Below are 25557 nucleotides of genomic sequence, written 5' to 3' on the forward strand. Positions count from 1 at the left end.
GGAAAAGTCAAAAATAGCAAACTATTCATCCCAAACTATTGGTTTCAGACAACATTCACCTACGAAATACTAGAAAACCTTAGCTCAGAAAAGTCTGAAATAGCAAACTATACATCCCAAATCATACTTTTCTGACAACGCATACCTATGAAAGACTAAGAAATCCAGCTCAGAAAAGTCGAAAATAGCAAACTACACATTCCAAATCATAGGTTTCAGACACCACTCACCTATGAAAGACTAACAAATCCAACTCAGAAAAGTCAAAAATAACAAACTACATATCCCAAATCATAAGTTTCACTCAACACACATCAACGAAAGGCTAAGAAACCTAGCTCATAAAAGCCTGAAATAGCAAACTACTCATCCCAAACTATTGGTTTCAGACAAAATTCACCTAGGAAATACTAGGAAACCTTAGCTCAGAAAAGCCTGAAGTAGCAAACTACACATCCCAAATCATCGGTTTCAGACAACACACCTCACCGAACGAGGGGTGCTGGGGGAGTGCCTTTGTGGGTCTGTGGGTCCCTGGAGGGTCGGTGATCCTTTGGGAGCTGGGGGGGCCCTTTGGGGCCCGGGGGATGGGCTTGGGGGTCCGGGGAGGTCTTTTGGGGGTGTGGGTGGGCCTTTGGGGGCGCCGGGAGGGCCTTTGGGTGCCGGGGGGACATTTGGGGACCGGTGGAGGGCCTTTGGGACCCCGTTGGTCCTTTGGGAGCTCGATGTGCCTTTGGGGGGCCCGGGGATGGCATTTGGGGGTCTGGGTGGGCCTTTGGGGTGCCGGTGGCCCTTTGGGAGCTTGGGGGCCTTTGAGTGTCCGGGGGGACAGTTGGGAGCCTGGGGGACATTTGGGGCCTTGGGATGGCATTTGGGGGTCTGGGTGGGCCTTTGGGGACCGGTGGAGGGCCTTTGGGAGTTTGGGGGGCTTTGAGGACCGGGGGCTTCCTTCGGGGTTGGGGTATGGAGGATTGGAACCCTTTGGATCGGGGTAGGGCGATCGGGGCTCTTTGGGGTTGGGTAGAGGACCTCACAACACTGTTCAAATGGAACTTGTGTATTATAACGACCACACTCAAAAATCCTCTTCTAAAACCTCTTCTTAAAATCTTCTTTCAAATGTCTCTAACTGTTTCGCCGAAATAATTCCATAAGCTGGATAAAACGGTTTCGCCCAAATAATCCCTAAACGTAATTTCAGCGTGTTCCTTTTGTATGGCATCTCTGTGCTAACGCATTTCAAATTTCTAGGAAACCCTTTCCTACGTTAATCTCTTCATCTCATAAATTTTCCTAGCTAAACTATTAGGGTTTCGTTAGAATATCAATTTATCTCTCCGACTTAAAGCTCCGTGAAGCCGTATTTAAAAATAGAATTTCTATCTCTTTAGACTCCCGCATAATTCCAAGATAACAAGTGATGTCAATTATGATTCCTGACACTAAAGATCAATGAAGCCCTATTTGAAAATAGAATATTAATTTTTCTCTCTGACCTAAAGAACGTTTATCCCTCAGACCTAAGATTAAAGAAGCCTTAATGTTTCTTAATTCCCTCTTCGTGAATCAATAATTTCCCCGCCGATTATGTAAATCAAGTTCACAGGTGCTATTTCTCAGGTTAAGCTAACCAAACAACAATGAAGCCATGTTTGTTTCTTAATTCCCCCCTTCCTCAGACCTAAGATTAAATGAGCCTTCAATGTTTCCCTAATTCTCCCCTTCGTGAATCAATAATTTCCCCTAGCGATTATGTAAATCAAGTTTCACAGGTGCTATGCTCGTGAATCAATAATTCCCCCATCGATTATGTAAATCACCCCTCATGTCATTCGCACGTGACCAAACAACAACAGATCGATTGACCTTGACACACCCACATTAGACTCGATCGATAATCCTTGAATAAATTATGTCCCGTCATCCCCACGCCCGTGAATCAATAATTCCCCCTAGCGATTATGTAAATCACCCCTCATGTCATTCGCACGTGGCCAAACAACAACAGATCGATTGACCTTGACACACCCACATTACACTCGATCGATAATCCTTGAATAAATTATGTCCCGTCAGCATTAAACTAAATTGTAGATGGCAGCAGGGGTGCCACATGGGAGTAGCACCCCCCCCTCTACTGGGGTAGGACAGGAGGATATATACCCCTCCATTAGATTTGTCGTCCCCACCACCGAAAATTTTGAAAAATATCTTTTTCGGTATTTTCAATGAAAAAATTAAATAAACAGCAAAATTGCCCTTCTAGATTTTGACGAATGCCCTTTGCCTCCCCCCCCCCCCCTCCTACATTTCGTGAACTGATACTACTTCAAATATTCACCTTATAAATTTGGCAAATGGAAAGCTCTAGTTAAAGAGAACAGTCCCTTCATTTCGGATTTTGAGATCTGTAAGTAATTTATGAGAGTTGTAACTGACAATATCAAAAGATCGCTTGGTTGCAGTGAAGCATTTCATTAATCTTGATAGAAGTGTGCGTGCATTAATATTTATTTTACACTCACTGATAAACTACCTTTGGTAAACATTGAGGCACGCGAATAGTCATGTATGAAGTGATTTATCAATTTATTTATTCTTAGTGAAAAGATGCAAGCTAACAGTATCTATGAATTCACTGTAGTTTTGGTAGTTCAGGGGACAAAGGGATCAAGTCATTAAAAACAAACTGATGGTTTTAGGTTTAATTGGTACTTATCCGTTAGCCAGTACACACTCGAGAATTTGATCTATAAAATCAGACAATAACCGGTTTGTTGCTGTTTGTATACGGAAACAATTAGCTTCGGCTCAGTGGAAAACTACATTGTAGCTATATTAAATAAATATTTAGTTGGTATTTTGGTTAGGTTTCATTTTGCATGCAACCCCGCTATATTTAAACCCTCACCCCCCCCCCCCCCGCTGAATGTGCAAATATACAGCCCAAATTGTATGTATCCTATCTATCTCCCAAGCGTCTCAGTTGTTTCCGTACATGTAGATCAAAATTCTCCAGTGTGTACTGGCTATCAGATAAGTACCGTTTAATTTTCCGGCTCTCGGTTCGGAAAAGGTACAGAAAATTTGTGTTTGCTTATGTGCTCTAAGTTTAAGTTTACTGATTTTAGAAGTTTACCAGTTTTAAGGTTTTAAGTCTAATTTACCGGTCCTTTGCTCGGAAAAAGTTCAGGAAATTTGTGTTTGCTTATGTGTTCTAAGTTTAAGTTCAACGGTTTTAAAAGTTTACCGGTTTTAAGATTTTTCAGTTTAATTTACCGGTCGTCTGGCCGGAGAGAGTTTAGTAAATTTGTGTTTACTTATGTGTTCTAAGTTTAAGTTTACCAGTTTTAAAAGTTTACCAGTTTTAAGATTTTTAAGTTTAATTTACCGGACCTCTGGTCGGAAAGGGTTTAGCAAATTTGTGTTTGCTTACGTGTTCGAACCTTAGGTTTATCGGTTTTAAGATTTTTATGTTTAATTTACCGGTCCTCTGGTAAGAAAGGGTTTAGCAAATTTGTGTTTGCTTACGTGTTCAAACTTTAGGTTTACCGGTTTTAAGATTTTTAAGTTTAATTTACCGGTCCTCTGGTCGGAAAGGGCTTAGCAAATGTGTGTTTGCTTACGTGTTCAAACTTTAGGTTTACCGGTTTTAAGATTTTTAAGTTTAATTTACCGGTCCTCTGGTTTGAAAGGGCTTAGCAAATGTGTGTTTGCTTACGTGTTCAAACTTTAGGTTTACCGGTTTTAAGATTTTTAAGTTTAATTAGCGGTCCTCTGGTCGGAAAGGGCTTAGCAAATGTGTGTTTGCTTACGTGTTCAAACTTTAGGTTTACCGGTTTTAAGATTTTTAAGTTTAATTTACTGGTTCTCTGGTCAAAAAAAGGGCAGGAATTTTGTGTTTGCTTGTGTTGAAGATAGACTTCGTTAAATTAGCTTTAAAAGAACTTAATAAGCATTTTGCTGGTTCAGCTTAAAGCCGCTTGTCTTTGAGACTTGTTGGTAGAATTTCGGTCCTGTTTGGTGAAATTCACTAGGTTAAAAGGCCAAACGAAAAAACGGAGATACAAACATGTAAATGTAATTTAACACTGAAAATACTTTTGCGATAATGAGGGGCATCTTCCCCTTAGCATTCAAACTTAAAGTTTGGTACAAAAACATTAATCCAAATTCCAAATGAGGGGATGCTAAAGGTTAAATCTGCTCTCATCATTCAGCAATGTCTTATTCTTTCAAGGAAGTGTTTCCACCCTTTTTCTTAAATCATACACATTTTGTAGTCTTTTTGTAACTCTTAATGAGCAAGTTTACATTTAATGAAGTCTATATATTTGAAATTATCGGAAAAGGGAGATTCTTTTGGTAAATTTATTGCAATTAAAATTCCGTTTTTATTAATGATCCGGTTACTTCTTTGCTTACAATTACCTTAAGCTGTTTTAAATACAAGTTAAAAGTCAATTAAGTGCCTTGACACCAATATATTTAAAAAATGTAAAAAGTGGACTAGATCAATTTGAAAGCTGCATAGCTCATCTACAGTATCTAGACTAGAAAACGCAAGGTCGAGAGTATGATCTTTTCAACCTTGAAGTACGTTGCCAAAAAATTATTATTTGTTTAGCTTAAACGCGATTATGAAGATTTTCAATTTAGATTATTGAATTCAGTTGCTCTTTACTACGATGTGCAATCGCATGATTCAAAAGACGCTATGTTTCGCAACATTAGTAATGAAGGCGAACGCAAAAATCGATGTTGTGGTTCGGGTTGTTTTATTAAACAAAATATTTACAGCATGAACAACATAATAGTCTTCCGGGCTGTCCAAGAGTCTGACAAATGGCTGTCCACAGGGGCAGTCCAGTAAACATGAAAAAAAACACATAGCCTACCCTCATCCAAATTTAATTCAATCCAATGTTCACTTTCAGCCTATCAACTAACAGTAGAGTAAAATACCCAGTTAAATACCTAATTACCTACAACATAAACAACAAACACCCATCCATCCCCATCCTTCGATTCTCCAATTAGCCTACAAAAAAGATATGTGTTTTATATATACAGTGGATAACTAGGCCCTGGTAACTAAAAAGCCGCTGGAAAAACAACAACAGAAAAATGGATTTTGAGATAAGAACTACTACTACTACTACTAACAGATCACTGCAGCACCAAGCCGCCTGAGGTCAACACAGCTGCGCGCGATCCTCCTCAACCCCAATTTAATTAGGAATAATTGACTGTTATCACAAACCAATTAGTTGCACGGATTATTTTAGGACCAAGATACCACAAGACCCCTTTCAAAAATATCCATTTTGTTTTCAGTTCCTCCACTCGCAGAAATTATCATAAAAAAAATGGGAAAAAAAAAATATAATTCAGGGTATTCGACTTTTATTAAAGACCAGACTAAGAGAAAATTTTAAGAGAGCCAATCGGTAATCGGAAGTGCTAGCTTTAAGTACGAAGCTATATATACATATATATGTATATATATATATATATATATATATATATATATATATATATATATATATATATATATATATATATATATATATATATATATATATATATATATATATATATATATATATATATATATATATATATATATATATATATATATATATATATATATATATATATATATATATATATATATATATATATATATATATATATATATATATATATATATATATATATATATATATATATATATATATATATATATATATATATATATATATATATATATATATATATATATATATATATATACATACAGCCTAAAGCCAAAAAAACTCAACAAAAAAGCGAACTTTTGCAGATAGTCTAGGGCCATATTTTACTCATTATCCTACCCCCTCCCCTAGTGGGCCAAATGAGGCCCTAGACAACCTTTTCAATTGCAGACTGGGTACTTCCGTGTTATAGCGATTACACCAAAGAAGTGAAGTTAGGTTAATCCTAATGAAATAAACCGAAATATGATGAAAATATAATACTTTATTAACAAAATTTTGGAAAATACGACAGAAAATTATGGAAAGTAGACCGCTAAGAATACATTATATCAAATACCTAACCTAACCACCTCTATATATTAAATATTTAATATAAATATACCTGCATAGTACTTTATCTCGCTCAAGCTAAGCTGATTATCTCCGAGTAGACACAGAAAACGGGTTTAATTGCAGATCAAGAACAAAGTGTAGTCGCTATAACACGTAAGTACCGCAGACTGTCATTGAGCTATCAATTTAAAGAATGTTAAACAATAATTTTCGTAGGAAACACGTGATCTATTTTATATTTAGTTGATTTTACACATGATTCTTTTCTCCTTCTAGTTTTTTCTACATTCCGCTCCTAAAAGGTAATCATAATCTAAAAACAATCATACTTCAATTCAGCGCCTGTCCTAGGTAACCGCTCACGATTTGATCAAAACACTGAGTCAACATAATATTGAAGCAATCATTTGTCTTCAACATCATCATAGCTTGCAAAATTCATAAATACTGATTTACCCCACCCAAAGTGCGAATATTAAACAATGTCAAAATATTCATGAAAAAACAAGGATTTGTCTTATGGGTCAAGCGAACGAGACATGGCACCCATACCATTAGAAACGTATATGCGATAATGACATAAGGAGGATGAAAAAGCCATGTTATTATTCAATCGTGACAAATAAAAGAGAACAGAAGTAATAAAGATTCAAAGCAAGAGTCTCTAACTTTTTTCTTCCGTAGGTCATACGTTGGAGAAAAACAATTGTCATCGGTCTCGCTAATGTTCTATCACTAGTCATATCCAACTAATGGATATAAAAAAAAAAAAAAAAAAATATATGTGAGACTTGTATGGCATTCGTAGTTAAATTACTAATATTCATAGTGACGAACGTGGTCAAGAAGTACGACGGTCATTCTAAAACTTGAACACAAATGTCTCGCTATTTTAGTGCAGTAGTTGTAATTGTGCAGTAGTTATAAATTAGTTCAGTAGTTGTAAATTGTGAAGTGTTATAATCGCGTTTATTAATAAAGTAAAAAAAAAATAGACCCGTAAATCCTCATGTGCATGTATGGCGGATACTAGAAATTGCACCAGAAGTACTAAATTTGAACCAGAAGGCTCGTGAAATGGCTTTTAATTGGATGAAAGTGAACGCATGACATCACTTTCTACTAATCAGAGACTTTTTCTACTGACATAGAGTTATTGAAACGGAAAGTGGTGTGCTATGTCATTTGTCAATGACAGCCAAAGTGAACCACACTTTTTCGAGTAAAATCAGAAGTTTACGATCCTTCTGGTTCGAATTTGACTAGTGCGCAAGCGTACTGGGCTAAAACACTAGGCCCGTTTTCTAGCACTAAGGTCTTACATCTTTCTGCAAAGATTGTCGTTTTTTAACTCATCTTTGTTCTAAGATCTTACAGCTCACTGATGTTAGCAAAAAATGTGTGAAGACCGCCACTGTTTTGCCATATAGAACAATGATGAGAGAACTTTGATGATATACTCATCACTGTTCTCAGGCCGCTGATCTGAGCAGAATGATGACAGACGTTTGCACAAAAACGACCAAAGATGTAAGATCTTTGTTCAAAGATTTCACTTTTAAGCGTTTTCTGACAAAAGATGTTAGATCTTAGCACATTGATGAGTGAACAAACGCCCCTAATGATACTTGGGTGTATACCAATGAGACTTATGGACTACGTTCGTCACCCTGAGATTTGTAAAAGGTACGATTACCATTTAAGACCGAAATGGTCATTCAGAAAATTTGAAAAGAAAAATGATTCTAAATCTTAACACAGTTAGCAAAGAAATGCAAAACTTAGGAAAGTTGAGAGGAATATTTCAATTTTAAGTGCATTCACGAAGTGTTAATTGATTATAATCAATTGGACTTTAATATAAAAAAAACTCAATGTGCAACAAACTTAACAGATCTTAGAACATGAGAATATGTGACCAAAATATCTGGTATTTTTGTGAATTTCTATCACTGTTATTATCATCACTGTCTATTAAAAGGATTTTATCCCAGATCTTAGAACCTAGTCACATTTCAATTGGAATTCAGCAACTGTCTTTTGATCGAAAAATTCTTGAATAATAGAGAACAACTTTTATTCGTGAAGTTATTTCAGTTCAAAAAAAAAATAATTATCACCGAATTTTGTAACTTGAAAAATCCATCAACCACGACTGATCAACCACAGCATATTTTACAATGCAAAAATGTGCATTGTATTTATAGACTATATCAAGATTACCATGAAATCCCTGTATTTGCCAAAACAAACGGCATGGAAATGTTTTTATCCCTAAATATTTACCTGAATTAGTATTTTACTATAACCGTCGAAAAGTAATTTCAGTAAATACTTTCATAGTCATTTTGAATCATCACAATTGAGGAGATTATCCCGAAGGAAACGACATCGAATCAGGAAAGTTATCGGCGTCGGAGGTTTTTTTTACGACTCCAGCGGGCTAAATAATACTCTCTGATCTGATCCAAAGGCTTAACTTCGGAAAAGCTTAAGACAGGAATTTTAAGACCCATTCACAATGAGATGTTACTAATTCAGAAATTTGGCTAGCACTAATTTGAGCCAATCAGAATATTAATAGAATTTTATATTTTCTACAAAGATGCCATGCAATTTTTCTAGCAAATAGTTTTTCTCCATTTCTCTTAGAAAATGGACTGAAAATCCAGTGAAAAATCAGATTGGCTCAAATTAGTACTAGCTAAATCATGGTATTATTAAAAAATTCTTAGCCGCGTTTTCAGGCTCAGCGGGTTCGAACACGGGTTGTTCTCGTCTAGTTTCAAGTTTCTAGTTTTTCGTCTAGTTTCAGCGGGTTCGAAGTCTCAACGTTTCCCTCGAGAACCCGCTTTGTGAAAACACTTGATGCACTAGACAAAACAGCCCGTGTTCGAACCCGCTGAACCTGAAAACGCGGCTATTGTGAAAGGAATTTAACACCATCGCCTCGATTCGAAGATCCCTGGTTAAAAACTAGATCAGGGGTAAACGCTCATTTTATTTTGGAACTAAATTTTTATGCTGTTTGTCGCAGATAAAGATTTGAAATAAAATTAAAGCCTTGTATATTTTCTTTCTTAATTTATATATTTGGAGCTTGAAGCATACATTCACCCTAGAATCCTAGATGAAATTAAGTAAGAATGTATAAAAATAACGAATTATTTTGAAAATCTGAGTAAATGATTTTTTTTTCAGCTTCTGAATAGTATGATTGTTAGACAGATAAGTAGTTGGAGTGGTTTTAATATTTGGAATATGTACTAATAATTGTTCAAAACAGCTATTTATGCAAGCCCTTTAGAAAACTTTAAGATGGGGGGGGGTGAATCGTCGATTTTCCTTATAAAATGATGTTATCGCTTTAAGATAGTTGCATCAATTGCAATCGTAGCTGCAGCGTCAGGTACGGCCTAGAAAAGAATGGACTCGAACCATAGAAACCAAAAATTTTAAAACAAAAATTTTAAAAATTTGGAAACAGAACTGTCAAATGAGGACAATCGCCATGTTTCAGGAACGGTAGCTTTTATTTCGGCTAATTTTAATGGTAAAAGTTTATTGCAAAAATAAATTCAAGAAATTTCCAAATAGCCTGAGACCCCACAAAAATGCTGTCAGATGACAATGAAAACTGCACCATTGGAATCATGCTGTACATAGAACCTGTTATAAAAAAACTTCTGCAAGCAACACCTATATCCTCTGGGCGTCACTTGTGATACATGACCCATATATCCCCCCCCCCTCTACTAGTCAAACTGTAAATAGAAGTGAAAGGATATGCACCGTAACAGGATAAAATTAATATTTATATAATTTTTTAATTACCTGGTTAACTTTATGGTTACTGCTTCATTTTTTCTGCTACTACTTTTTACTGCTGCAAGATATAACTGCAGATTTTTATTGTTGTTAGATTCTCTTAGAATGAAGAAGCTAAAGCTTGTTATTGTTTTCAAAAATAAAGTTGTGTGACAGATTCAAACTTTAGCGTAAAGAGCGAGGTATTGAGGAGGGGGCAGCCCATTTCATACGGAATAATTTCTGTTCGTTTTAAGTTTTAATGTCGCTCCTTACTTTCAGTTAAAAAAAAACTTGTTTTTTTTATTTAATTTCTGAGTGTTTTTGAATTAATGCAGCTTTGCTCACCGTAAATGAATAAATAAAACGAAATTTGCATATTATTTTTACTTTTTTGGCTTAATGGCTTTCTCGAAATTTTGATCTGACGTAACTTACGAATTAACTTACGTAACGAATTTCTATGTTGGTGTGTGTTTAGTAGGTATATTAAGGAGTTTGCCCCCTAGTCGATACCTTGTTTTTTACGCTAAAGTTCGAATTTTGTTTGAATCATAAACCCCTGAATCAGAAAGGCCGGTTAATTAGAATAGATAGCTCTTTTGAAAGTACTAAAAAAACTTTAGCGAAAAGGGCGAGATATTGACTAGGGGGCGAACCCCCTCATATAGTAATAGTTTCTGTTTGTTTTAAGTTTTAATGTTGCTCCTTACTTTCAGTTGAAAAAAAACTAGTTTTTTTATTTAATTTCTGATACTTTTTTAGGTAATGCTGGGAAATCGGGGGCTCACTTCATAGAAATGTCCCTTCCCCCAAGGAAACATCCTTCATGGAAGGATTCTCCCCTGTAACCCCCTCCGTCGACTCTCCCCCATCAGAAAAAAAATTCGTCCTGAAAACGTCTGTATGATTCCCAATAACCCATACTATATGTAAACAATGAGAAATGTTCATAACTTGCAGCCCTTTCCCCGGGAGCTGTTTGGGATTAAGCCATCCTCAAAGACATATTTATTAGATTTTCGACTATGATGAAAAAAAATGGATATCTCAAAATTTTGATTGGGTGACTTTGGGGAAAAATTAGCGTGGGAGGGGGCCAAGTTGCCCTCAAATTTTTTTTGTCACTTACAAAGGGCACTAGAACTTTTAATTTCCGTTCAAATGAGGCCTCTCACGATATTCTAGGACTACTGGATCGATATGATCACACCTGGAAAAAAAAAACAAAAACGAACAAACAAACAAAGACGCATCCGTGATCTTTCTTCTGACAAAAAATACAAAATTCCAAATTTTTACAGATAGGAGCTTAAAATTTCCTTAATAGGGTTTTCTGATACGCTAAATCCGACGGTGTGATTTTCATTAAAGTTCTATGACTTTTTGGGGGTGTTTTCCCCTTTTTTCGAAAATAAGGCAAATTTTCTCAGACGCGAAACTTTTGGTGGGTAAAACTAAACTTAATGAAACTTATATATTTGAAATCAGCATAAAAATCTGATTCTATTGATGTATCTATGGGGATTAAATTAGAGTTTCGGTTACTATTGAGCCGGGTCGCTCCTTACTTACAGTTCGTTACCACGAACTGTTTGATAAATAAACAATCCATTTTAGGATTGTTGCTTATTTTTTTTTACGTTTAATTTGGTATCACTTCTGCACAATGGCGCAATTCATGACTGGCTCTTGTTTTGGTTCTGAAAAGGACATGTCATGATTAGTTTGTAGACAATTTTGAAGTGAAGCCGTCTTGATAGTATTATGACTATAGACTGGCTTTAGAATTTGTATCTTAGCTAGAAATTCGCTGTTGTATAGAGAGAAATAATTGGATTTCCAGATTTTATATTATATCTTATTTTCTATAGTATATAGAAAACTTTTAACTCCTAAATCATTATTCCTGTTTTTTATACTTGACTTTTGTGCTCTCGGTTTTTCTATAATACATAGTTTTCTATAAACCTTGCCCATATGCATGTGTGTATGTATTTCCAAAAAAGCCATAGGGCCATAGGAAAAAAAACAGAACTTAAACATAACAAAATCAACAACAAAAAAAGATAAACTAAAAAGAAAAAACGTACTTATATATGAATTTTTACGAAAATATTTATAAAGAGACACATCTTTCACGATGTATCATCCCTTCATCAACATACTTCCACTACTTCATACAACATACTTTTAACATAGGATCCTACAATCCCTTCCACCCATCTTCTATCTGCCAACACTAACAAAAAACACTCATTTCTCAGATCCGCCAATTCCTTACAATTCCCCCAAAAATGAAAAATAACCTCATCATCTTCCCCATGTTAGTAACACAATCGTCTAAAAATTCACTAAAAATGAACAGAAACAACTGCCAGCAACTTACTATCGACAACTAGGCACGCAGAAGTAGATACTTTTCCAAGGTCGTTATAACCAATACAAGCGTATTCTCCTTCGTCTTCAGGGTAAACTTGGTGTATATTTAGGCGTGCAATCGTGCCATCGTAAATTTCTTCAAAGTCCGGTGATTTTGGAAGATTCTGAAAAAGACTATATAAGTTCTCTTTTCAATCATTTGAATTTCCACAAAAATTAATTAGGCCTAATCAGGTTAATATAGGACCACATTTATACATAAGTCACTGGGTCAGCGGCTTCAATTCTGAGAAACGTAGGTGGCAAAAATAGATTTTCTAAGATTAACGAGGAGGGGGGCAATTTTGCAGTTTTTTCAACGAAAATGTAATGGGGAGGAGGCGGTAAAAAATCTGTGGGTAAGGGGAGGATATGCCCTCCTCAATTAACGTGACTGCACTGGGTTAGGAAATCAAGCAAGGCTTGAAAAGGATATCCTAGCCTCGTCTTATCCGGCCAAAGAACAAAACACAGTAGCAAATTCGTTAAAGAGACCTTTCTTCTTCTCACCTTCAGGGTATTTCTCTGCAGGGTTGGATAAAGGGCGATTCGGCCCAATCAAGCCCAGCATTTGAAAAGGCCCCGCGTTACCTTCAAAATGAACAAAAACAAATTTTGAATTTTAAGGCAAATCGTTTTTGACGATAAGGGATAATTATGAGTCATCCAGATAATTAAAAACACATTTGTTTTAAGTTTGCATTGCTGGATGAAATTTATTAACCTATTTATTTTTATAGCCTATAATATATACTTTATCATATTGAAAACTGATATCCGTAAAAGCTTATGTCAAATTTATTGAATTTAATCTGGAAAGGCCGATATTAGAGAGACTTTGCACTAAAAACTTGAACTACTTTACGTACGTAAACTACTATGCAGGAATATACTGCTTCAACATCTAATATATACAGAGGACCCCCCCCCAAACAAATCAGGCCCCGCCCCTATTTAATCCGGCCCTCTTTCTCTGCTAGTATTATTTAGAAATTTCTCTATCCCAAATGCACAAAAACTATTTGAAATGGACCAAACTTAATTTTCAGAAATTAAAACCGCAGTTATGCAATATTTTACCATTACCGTATTACCGCAGTTATATAATATTTTAAGCAGCAAAAATAAAAGCAAGGAACTAAAAACTTAATTAATTTATGCTCAATGTCGTAACAAGGGGGGGATGCCGTGTTATAACCCCTACCCCCGATAGGTCTGTCCGACTAGTCAAAAAGTAACAAAAATTCATATAAACAAATTTTTAATTGTTTTGTACAGTTTATTTGTACCTCCCCCCCCCCAAAAAAAAAATTCTGGATACGCCCTTGCTTACACTACTTGTTAAACAAGGAAAAGAAAGAGGCAATCCTACGACAGAGTATATTAATCTCGAATGAGCTTTGTCAATCAGCTTCATTATTTAAGCAACACAAATTTACGCAACTCATTATTGGTCTATTAAAAGGCTCCCCCATTGATCTTAAATGACTGGAAATCAACTAGTGACGGACACAAGAAAGAAATGTGCCTCAACATCTAAATAATTTCAGTTTTATTGTTAGTAGATTCGCCGAGATAAGATCTATATCATGGTTGTAGTAGTAGCTGCAACCTAGTAAAGAGCAAACCACAGCCCATAGTAACAGAAGCTAAAAAACGCGTTTTGAAAAAAAATGCCCAGTGAAAAAAATTGCCATCTGACATTGATTCAGGAATGGTAACTAATATTTCAGTTTGTCTAAAAAATAATGGTTTATTGCGAACATAAATTTATGGTAATTTTGAAAAAGAGCCTGAAAGTGAAACCCCTCGAAAATGGCGTTGGATCAAAATAAAAAGTACACCATTGGAATCAGCATGGTCAAAAACCTAATATAAGATAACCCGAGTGTCCCACCTTGAACAATAACGAAAATCAATTTTTTGCATGGGCAGCACTTCTGTGTCTTTTTTTTTCTACCAGGGCTAGCGGGTGACCAGGACATCGTAGAGAGATGTTTAATAGCTCTTAGATCGGGAAAAAAATATAAATGTTTTTACTTTTATAACTTTAATACATCAAATAATACTAACGTTTTCGGTGCCAAATATCAGTATATGTATATTAAACTGACAATACAAATTCATTTGTATTTTTTTCAGTAAAGTGCAAATTATGTTCTGGCCTTGGGAAGGCATAAGGGTTTTGAGCGCAACTTATGTTAATTTCTGCTCGTTTTGAATTTGACTCGGTTATTTATTGTAATTTCTGTTCGTTTTGGGTTTCATTTATTTATCGATGCTATTTGTGGTAGTTTCACGTTTGGTAGATTATTTGATTTTATTTTTGCTTATGTTTGGTTTAATGGAGTTCTTTACTTTTCTTTGAAAAACTTATTTTGTGGAAAAAGTTTTTTTAATTAATTTCTGTTAGTTTTATATTGACATAGTCTTTTCAGGGAAAAAGAAAATAATACTTTAAGTCTTTTTCGTTTTTTTAAGAATTTATAGTTTGGCCTTCTATTTGCATGCTGGAGAAAATTTTTCAGCAATTTTTAACAACATACACCCTTTTAAAAATCTGGATACAAATAGTAGTGTATAATTTAGTTTCATACCTCCTATACTTGACCTGAAATGGAAAACTTGATACCATTCGCAAAAAAAAATCTATTTACTTCCTTTGATAGCTTGGATACACTTACGCTATTTTGATTTGGTTAAATTTTAAGAGCAGAAGCAGCGCCGAAAGTTTGAACATAATATCCACAATCGTTCTAGGGATACTGCTGAGATGCCTTATTGGGAATTAGCATTAACATAGTGCATTTTGATTTAATCTTATGGCAACATTTAGTTTTTAAACACAAATTCAAATGGGAGGGTGGGCGTGGGAGGGGATTAGTTTCCCTCCAATCACTTTTGACTATTGAAAAAGGCACTAGCCCTTTCAATTTCCAATCAAATGAGCCCTTTTGATGTTTTTACGACAACGCTTTCAATAAAAACCTTTTATGCCTCCAGGAGATAACTTACAACCCTCGCCCTGAGGGCTGGGGAGGGGGTTGTCTTCCTCAAAGACCTAATTTCCAGAAATTTCAACTACGTTGAACAAAATAGCTATCTAGAAATTTTGATTGGATGTGTTTGGCGGATTGGTGCGCGTGAGAGGGGGGTTAGTTACCCACCAATCACTTTCGACTATAAAAAGGGGCACTAGCCATCACGATTTTCAATTAAACGAGCCCCTTTTGAAGTTTTAAGACAACTCTATCATTAAAAGCCATATATGTCCCCAGGGCATAACTTACAACCTTTGCTCTGTGGGCTCTGGGGGATTAGTCATCCTTAAATACATAATTTCCAGAACTTTCAACTAAGTCGAACAAAATGGCTATCTCTAAACTTTGATTGAATATGTTTGGGGAAATGGTAGGCATGAGAGGGGGTACTTTACTCTCCACTCACTTTCGACTATTAAAAAGGGCAATTTCAATTTCCAATCAAATGAGCCCTTTTTGAAATTTCTACAACAACTTTCTATATAAACCTTTTATGCAACCAGGGCATAACTTACAACCCTTGCACTGAGGGCTCTGATGGGGTTATCATCCTAAAAGAACTAATTTCCAGAACTTTCAACTACGTTGAACAAAAAGGATATCTCTAAATTCTGATTGGATGTGTTTGGTAAAATGGTGGGCGTGAGAAGGAAGTTAGTTGCCCTTCAATCACTTTCGACTATTAAAAGGGCACTAGCCCTTTTAATTTTCAATTTAATGAGCCCTTTTTGATGTTTTCACAACATCGCTTTCTATAAAAACCTTACATGCTCCCAGGGCATAACTTACAACCCTTACCCTGAGGGCTATGGGGGGAGGATGGGTTTTCCTCTTTAAAGACATAATTCCTAAGGTTTTCGACTACGTTGAATAAAACGAATATTTCCCTTCCTTTGGTTAATTTGTGTGAGGAAATATTGGGCATGAGAGGGGGTAATTGATCCCCAAATACCTTCAGAATTTTAACAACTGCAGTAGTAATTTAAGTGCCAAATCGAATGAGCCCTTTTCCAATTTTCTACAATAAAAATTTCAATAAAAACCTTATACGCCCCCAGGGCATAACTTATAACCCTTGCCCTGAAGACTCTGGGAGGAGTGTCCTGCTCAAAAGTATAATTTCCTCAACTCCAAACTGCGTGGAACAAAATGGCTATCTAAAAATTTTGATTGGATATGTTTGGGGATATGATGGGCGTGGAAGGGGTGTTAGTTGCCTTCCAATCACTTTCGACTATTATAAAGGGCACTAGCCATTTAAATTTCCAATCGAATGAGCCCTTTTAAAGTTTCTACGACAACACGTTCTATAAAAACTTTATATGCTCCTAGGGCATAGCTTACGACCCTTGCCCTGAGGGCTTTGAGGGGGTTGTCACCATCAAAGACCTAATTTACAGACCTTAAAACTACGTTGAATAAAATGGCTATCTCAAAATTTTAATTGGATGTGTTTGCGGAAAAGGTGGGCGTGAGAGGGAGGTTAGTTGCCCTCCAATCACTTTCGACTATTAAAAAGGGCACTAGCCCTTTGAATTTCCAATCGAATGAGCCTTTTTTAAAGTTTCCACGACAACACCTTCTATAAAAACCTTATATACCCTCAGGGCATAAATTACAACCCTTGCCCCGAGGGTTGTGGGGCAGTGTCCTCCTCAAAACACATTTTCCATCTGGAAATCAACTACTCTGAAAAAAATGGCTATTTCAAAATTCTGATTGGATGTGTTTGAGGGAATGATGGGCGTGGGGGGGCTAGTTGCCCTCCAATGACTTTTGAGTATTAAAAAGGGCACTAGCCATTTGAATTTCAAATCAAATGAGCCTTTTTTGAAGTTTCTACGACAACGCCTTCTATAAAAACCTTATATGTCCCTAGGGTATAACTTAAAACCCTTGCCCCGAGGGTTGTAGGGGAGTGTCCTCCTCAAAAACATATTTTCATCTGGAAATCAACTACGCTGAAACAACTGGCTTTCTTAAAATTTTGGTTGGATGTGTTAGGGGGAATGATGGGCGTGGGGAGGGGGGGGTTAGTTGCCCTGCAATTACTTCTAGATATTAAAAGGGCCTGGTCGATATCAATTCCCAATTAAATCAAATGAGCCTTTCTTGAATTGTCACTAACAATGCCATATACGCCAATCTTATATGCCCCCAAGGTGAAACTTTAAGACATTTTCCTATGAGTTCCGGGGGAGTGTTCTCGTAAAAAACATACTTTATATCAGAAATTCAACTACGCTGAAAAAATGGCTATCTCAAAATTTTGATTGGATGTGTTTGGGGGAAGCATGGGCGTGGGGGGGGGCTAGTTGCCCTCCAATCAATTTAGACTATTAAAAAGAGTACTAGCCATTTGAATTCCAAATCAATTGAGCTTGTTTTGAAGTTTCTACGGAAAAGCCTTTTATAAAAACCTTATACGCCCCCATTGCATAACTTACAACCCTTGCGCCGAGGGTTGTGGGGGAGTGTCCTCCTCAAAAAGATATTTTCTATCAGGAAATCAACTACGCTGAACAAAATGGCTATCTCAAAATTTTGATTGGATGTGTTTGGGGGAATGAAGGGCGTGGGGGGGGGCTAGTTGCCCTCCAATCACTTTCGACTATTAAAAAGAACATATTTTACAGATAGAACACATTTTCTATCTGGAAATCAACTACGCTGAACAAAATGGCTATCTCAAAATTTTGATTAGATGTGTTTGGAGGAATGATGGGCGTAGGGGGGGGGGCTAGTTGCCCTTCGACTATTAAAAAGGGCACTAGCTACTCCAATTTCAAATCAATTGAGCCCTTTTCGAAGTTTCTACGACAACGCCTTCTATAAAAACCTTATATGCCCCCAGGGCATAACTTAAAACCCTTGTCCCGAGGGTTGTGGGGGAGTGTCCTCCTCAAAAACGTATTGTCTATCTTGAAATTAACTACGCTGAACAAAATGGCTATATCAAAATTTTGATTGGATGTGTTTGGGGAAAAGGTGGGCGTGGGGGGGGGAGGCTAGTTGCCCTCCAATCACTTTCGACTATTAAAACGGGCACTAGCCCTTTGAATTTCCAATCGAATGAGCCATTTTTGAAGTTTCTACGACAACGCCTTCTATAAAAACCTTATATGCCCCCATGGCATAACTTAAAACCCTTGCCCCGAGGGTTGTGGGGGAGTGTCCTCCTCAAAAAGATATTTTCTATCAGGAAATCAACTATGCTGAGCGAAATGGCTATCTCAAAATTTTGATGGGTTGTGTTTGGGGGAATGGAGGGTGTGGGGGGGGGCTAGTTGCCCTCCAATCACTTTCGACTATTAAAAAGGGCACTAGCCCTTTAAATTTCCCATCGAATGAGCCTTTTTTGAAGTTTCTACGACAACGCCTTCCATAAAAACCTTACATGCTCCCAGGGCATAACTTAAAACCCTTGCCCCAAGGGTTTTAGGGGAGTTTCCTCCTCAAAAATATATTTTTCATCTGGAACTCAACTACGCTGAGCAAAATGGCTATCTTAAAATTTTGATTGGGTGTGTTTGGGGGGAATGATGGGCGTGTGGGGGAGGAGGTTGCCCTCCAATCACTTTCGACTATTAGAAAGGGCACTAGCTACTCCAATTTCCAATCGAATGAGCCCTTTTTGAAGTTTCTACTATAACATCTAGCATCTAGGAAAACATCTAACATCTAGGAAAACATCTAGCAAATCTTCATCCGCTTTTCGGAGCGCCCATGCTTCAGAGCCATATTTGACCACTGTCATCACTGTGAAGTAATATTTTTTTTTTTCGTTTAAATTTCAACTTCGTTCTTTACTTCCCACAGAAAAACTTTTTTTTTTAAATTAATCTTTAAAAAAGGTAGCAGTCCTCCTGGTTCTTTTGTGCTCAAACTTCCTTAAGGCTCCATTCACATCTCAGAAATGTCTTTAGCTCACAAAACCTCTTTTCTTTCCAACAAGTTGACTAAAATTAAGACCCTTGTTCTCATCGCATTTATTTCTCGCGGTAAATTTAAGCTTTGTTTTGTGTAAAGATGTTGCGCATAAAACGTCTTAACGAGATCGCATAGATGTTTTAATTAGTTTAGATATACGAAACCTTTTTTTTACGAAACTGGCGGTAGAAAACTGGCGCTAGTGTCCAGAGAAAAAAAACGATCAACACCATCTAGCATGTGGCGATACTTGGCATTTTTTCAAGCTCTGTAATCATTTTCTGTCAGGAACTGATATCAGATACTTATTACTACCCTAATTTTTACCAATTAATCTAGTTAAATTCACAACGCCGTAACCAGGATTTTTTTTTCAGAGGGGTTTTACCCCTAAAAAAAAATCGGGGGAGGGGTTACACAAAAGAACCTCAAAAAACGCATGCAAAATGTGTTTATATCCATTTATGTTGCGTTTTTTCGAGTCGGAAAAACATTTTGAGGGGGGGGCCAAATCAGGTTATCCCCCCTGGATACGTAATTTGCCATAGGGCAGGGGGAGGGCAAATGCCCCCAGACTTCAGTTTGCCCCATCCCCACCCCAGCTGAAATTTAGTTTCTGCAAAAAAATCTTATTAAAATTAAGATAAGCCTGCATAATTCAAGTATCCAGAGAAACAGGTAAATTTTCTTTAGTACATATTTGCCTTTATGGTAACATCATTTTTCAGTTTTCAGTGTCAGTTTCACTTGATTTAGGAAAATTGGCTCCAAATTTGCCCCCTCCAGGAATTTGACAAAATTACGCCACTGTCTTTGAGCCTTGGGCCCTAGAACTCTCGTTGGACCTGTCTTATAGAATTGACGAAACGGATTCCATTCATTCAAATCATTTTGATTTTGAAATATAGTGTGACTTTTTTGTCAAATACTATGTCAAGCAAAAACAGAATACAATAAAAAAATTTAATATTTAATAGCCAGAAATTTAACAGCCAGAAATTAACGGCCAGAAATGAGGTCTTTTTTTATAGCTACAAAGTTGATTTTTGAAGCTTTAGAGGCTAAAAGAAAAATAAGACATACTCAAAAGAGTTCAATAAAGTAATGACTTAGCTATCCTTTCTTATGCTTTCGCACAGCTCAGACGGTCAGACACATTTTTAATTAATCTAAACAATAAAACATAAATATAAAAAAAAAAAATCAAAATGTAATATTTGCAGTTATTTACAGAAGGAAAAATTTTCGAAAATGATAAATATCTTTCTAAGATACTTTATAAATAATGAAAATTAGAACCCTATAACTCAGGAAATACTACTTTTCCCAAAAGTGAACAGCAACATCCCCCTCTAAATCGCGCTAAATCTATTGAAGTTTTCACCCGCCCCACCCCTTCAAAGAAATAACTAGTCATCAATAATTTGGACCCCATTTTTTAGTAAACATGGAGCATCCATTTCGCGTAAACGTTGAAACTTTTGGGTTCTAGTCTTTCTTCATACAGCAAGATAAAGATACATGATGAAGCTAAATTTTTGGCCTGGGCTGACCTTTAATGGAAGGCCAAGAAAAGGACCACTTAATCAAAACTAAACTAAATCTTCAACAAGAAAATGCGAGTCTGAAAAGTGTGAGCATAGTTTCCTGCAAGAAAAGAACACCAATATAAACCAAGGAGTTTTTATTGGCCTGGGTTGGTCTTTAATGAAAAGCCAAGAAAAGAACCACTTAATCAAAACTAAAATAAATCCTCAATAAGAAAATGCGAGTCTGAAAAGTGTAAGTATAGTTCCTGCAAGAAAAGAACACCAATATAAACTAAGAAATTTTTATTTGCCTTGGTTAGCCTTTAATGGAAAGAAAAGAAAAGGACCACCTAATTGAAATTAAAATAAATCCTCAATAAGGAAAAGCGAGTCTGAAAAGTGTGAGTATAGTTTCCTGAAAGAAAAGAATACCAATATAAACCAAGGAGTTTTTATTGGCCTGGGTTGGCCTTGAAAGGAAAGCCAAGAAAAGGACCACCTAATTGAAATTAAAATAAATCCTCAATAATAAAATGCGAGTCTGAAAAGTGTGAGTATAGTTTCCTGCAAGAAAAGAACACCAATATAAACTAAGGAACTTTTATTTGCCTTGGTGAGCCCTTAATGGAAAGAAAAGAAAAGAACCACCTAATTGAAATTAAAATAAATCCTCAATAATAAAATGCGAGTCTGAAAAGTGTGAGTATAGTTTCCTGCAAGAAAAGAACACCAATATAAACTAAGGAACTTTTATTTGCCTTGGTGAGACATTAATGGAAAGACAAGAAAAGCACCACCTAATTGAAATTAAAATAAATCATCAATAATGAAAAGAGAGTCTGAAAAGCGTGAGTATAGTTTCCTGAAAGAAAAGAATAACAATATAAACTAAGGAGTTTTTATTTGCCTGGGTTGGCCTTGAAAGGAAAGCCAAGAAAAGGACCACCTAATTGAAATTAAAATAAATCCCCAATAATAAAACGCGAGTCTGAAAAGTGTGAGTATAGTTTCCCGCAAGAAAAGAAAACCACTAAAAACCACGGAGTGTTTTATTTGAAGGAAAACGCAATAGTGTCCTATAATTTAATCCTTAATTTTCAATACAAAATTTTTAATCTAAACTTCTTGCAAAGAAATTTCAATATTGAAAAAAAATCAATCTATAGTTAAAATGTTTTGTTTCAGTCTTTCATCGCCATCATCTTTAGGTTTTAATCCTCTTTGTTTAGTTGTGCTTTATTTTTTAAGTTGTGCTTTATTTTTTATTTTTTTGTGCTTTATGTGCCTTTGCTTTATTTTTTAAGCTCTGTTTTGCGAATCAAGCAAAGTGACATAACTGATAAAAAAAAATGGATTCTAAGAAATTAATAGCAAAAACTATAGAGCGGAGCTAGAAAATGCCTGTGAGTGAAATGACAATGGAGCCGGCGAATTGAGGGTTATCTGACAACAAAGGTGTGAGTGCTTTCGTGATTCTTTTTCATCTTGGCCACTTTAGGGTCTAAAAGGCTAATTTTTGAAACAAGGACACTTTTGGATTTTTCTCCAAATCAAACACCCCTTAGTTTTTATTGGTGTTCTTTTCTTGCAGAAATTATGTTCAGACTTTTCTGCTTCGTATTTTCTTATGAGGATATGCTCTAATTCAACTAGGTTGTACTTTTCTTCACTTTCCATTAAAGGGCAGCCCAGTCAAAAATTTAACTTCATCAACGCCTAACTGGACTGCTAAAAAAACAAAAAAAAACAAAAACAAAGCAAGCAGCTAGAACTACAGGTCTTGAATTTGACTTTGAGTCAAGCCAATAGTTCTCTAGAGGGACATAAACGGGGGGTAAAGAGGGGGCATAAGAGGGACATAAAAAAATAAATGGTCCTATCAGGCAGAACTACGGAAAGATCGATGAAACAAGCCTAAGTCAGAGAAAAGTAAGAAATTACGTTTGGTTCATAAATATTCGTATATATCTTTTTTCCTTGTCTCATTCCATGAATCGCATTTGGTACTGGTGCATTATGCGGGCACCTCGAAAGAAGTCAAGTTTGGTTAATGCTAATGAAATAAAACAGGATGAATATATAATAGTTTAGAAACAAATTTTCGCTATATATTTGCACAATAGGGGGGATGGGGGTAAAGAATACCATTTATTAAATATGTAACCTAACATAAAATAGGTACCTTTTCCCCCCTTAAACCCTAAAAAACAATCGTTTAAATATTGTAACTCATTGAGAAACCACGGTTTTGCAATCATTTATCTATTGCGGTCTGTTGCAAATAGCCCGTTTGACGGGTTTCGTGACTGGTTTTCTTGATACAGTGTATTGTGGTGCCCGCATAATGCACCAGCATCTGGCATTTTAAATATTAACAACAATTATCCATAAGCAAGCAAAATTCATATGCAGTATTTAGCCTACTTACAAAAAATAAGCTTAGTTTTTTTTTAAATCTCAATAATTGCTAACACCATCTTTGTCAGTATTATATTATTAGAAAAGATCTCTGAAAACTTCCAAGAAGAATCTAAAAAAAATCTCACTATCAGTGACTACTTCAAAATACCCAAAAATTATTTGAGAATAGAACTCCCAGGAAGAGATTTCAGATTAGCAGCGTCAAATTTAACAAGGCATGTACAAATTTAAAAGGAAGAATGGCCCCAGGCCAAGCTACCCACCAATAGCTCACAAAAGACAAAGTAGTACCACTATTGAAGCATGTTACATTTTATATAATTAAGAATGATTTTTGTATTTTCGAAAACAATAGCGACTCTATACCTCAAGTTAATAACATATTCTCACGATTGCTACAAAGATGACATGTAAAAATTCTTAAAGTGCAAATAAATCACGGTCCATAATTCATATTTGATCCATTTCGACATGGAAGCTCAAACAATTTTACTGGATGACACCACTATGTCACCGAACTGCCATGGTAATAAGCAGTAGCGAGTGACATTTTGTCAACAGAAACCAAATTTTTTTCAAAAAGAATTTTCATAACAAATCTGAAAACAATTTTTAAAGAAATATGCAAAGAGGAGCATTACCTGCTACTCTTCCATTATATGGGCCTTTCTAAAAAGTCAAGTTTGGTTAATGCTAATGAATAAAATAGGATGAATATATAATAGTTTAGAAATAAATTTGGGCTATACATTTGCACATTAGGAGGGAGGGTGGAGGGGGGGGGGGTAAAGCATAGCATAAATTAAATTCGTAACCTAATATAGGTACCTCCCCCCCCCCCTAAACCCCCAAAACAACAGTTTAAATATCGTATACGCAATAAAAACCACCCTATCATTGTATTACTCTATAGCAGTTAATCGGTCAAAAACGGGTTTTTCGTGACTGGTTTCCTTGTAAAGGCCCATATAATGCAAGAGTACCCATTACTTTTTGTGCACTATAGGCTATATTCGTTTTGTCTTGTTCAGTGAGTAACAGCAACAGCTGTTCTGGAAGTGTTAAGAATGTGAGTTGTATTTATTTGTTTTGTTTTTTAGTTGTTTTTTTTTCTCTTTCTTTCTCTCGTGTGTTTGGTTTGTCGTTTTTTTTAGCTGGTTTTATTTTGAAAAACTTTTTTTATTCTTTAATTTTTTTTTTGTTCTCTCCGTTGAGAAAGGCTCGGAACGGTCGTTAAGAAATATTCGGATTTTTTTATATTTATTAACGTCTTGTTTTTGTTTTTTTTTCGTTTTTTTGTTCAACTGCTTTATTTAAATTAAACCCGTTTTTCTCTCTTAATTTTTCATAACAAAAATGTCCACCATCGAAATCTGCTTTTAAGGCTGATTCCACGTATGTAAAGTATATACCCATCGAAAGTTATTAGCAGAAGAAAATTTGAATATCGTTATGTTACAAGGAAAACATTCCCGATAAGGGGGTGCAATCTTAATGAAAATTTCACCAAGGCCGTATCTAGGGGAAGCGGGTCCCCCCCCAAAAAAAAAGAAATCCTGTATACGACCCTGAACTACACCATCTAATTCAACATGCCTGCCTGAGAACTCTGGAACACGTGTTTCATACCCAATTTATGAAATTCCAAAATTTTACATTTTCCAACAGCTCGAGGTAATGAACTGTAAGAAAGGGGCGACTAGTGCTAATAGTAACCGAAACTTTAAAAAAAGGATTTTGATAACACTCTATATATCAAAAGATTTTGCTCTTTATGGTGATTCTAAGCATGTAAAATCCACTAGGTTTAAAGTTGCCTACCAAAAAGTTACAAGCCTGATACAAATTACTCTATTTTCTAAAAAGGGGCAAAGCGCCCCCAAAAGTGCGAGTTATCTTGATGATGAACATTAAAACATCAGATTCATTATCAGAGAACCCGTTTGCTGAGGTGTCTTGCCCCTGTCTACAAGATACCACATACCACAAAATACCACAAAATACCACACTGATGATTAAAGGTTAAAATAAATCCAAATGAAAACAATATTCATTTAACAGGTATAGCAAGTTAGTTTGAGGGATAGTGAATGATTTCAAAAACAAACTTAAAACTTGCATGCATGTACTACATAAAGAATATAAGAAATTACCGGCAAAACCGTAAAATCTCGACATCTCTGGATAAGGGCCATGACTACAGGCAGGGGTGTATCCAGGGGAGGGATTCAGGGGGTGCCCCCCCCCCCCCAGAATTTATATCTGACTCGTATAAACGTAACAAAAATGCATGTAAACAAATTTGGAAAAAAA

The 25557-nt window shown here is 35.9% G+C and overlaps 1 protein-coding gene across 1 annotated transcript in view; it reads right to left on the reverse strand.

The window, feature by feature from the left end:
- Positions 1–25557, reverse strand: part of LOC148947627 (myosin light chain kinase, smooth muscle-like) — a 335162-nt gene that overhangs the window by 123366 nt on the left and 186239 nt on the right. Inside the window, exon 20 of the mRNA XM_089095960.1 lies at positions 12292–12448. Within this exon, the coding sequence (XP_088952086.1) occupies positions 12292–12448 (157 nt within the window). The remainder of the gene's footprint in view (positions 1–12291; positions 12449–25557) is intronic.

This window comes from Artemia sp. Qi Xiang Cuo, chromosome 10 (genome assembly GCF_049724085.1).
Source record: "Artemia sp. Qi Xiang Cuo chromosome 10, ASM4972408v1, whole genome shotgun sequence".
Classification (NCBI taxonomy): Eukaryota; Metazoa; Arthropoda; class Branchiopoda; order Anostraca; family Artemiidae; genus Artemia; species Artemia sp. Qi Xiang Cuo.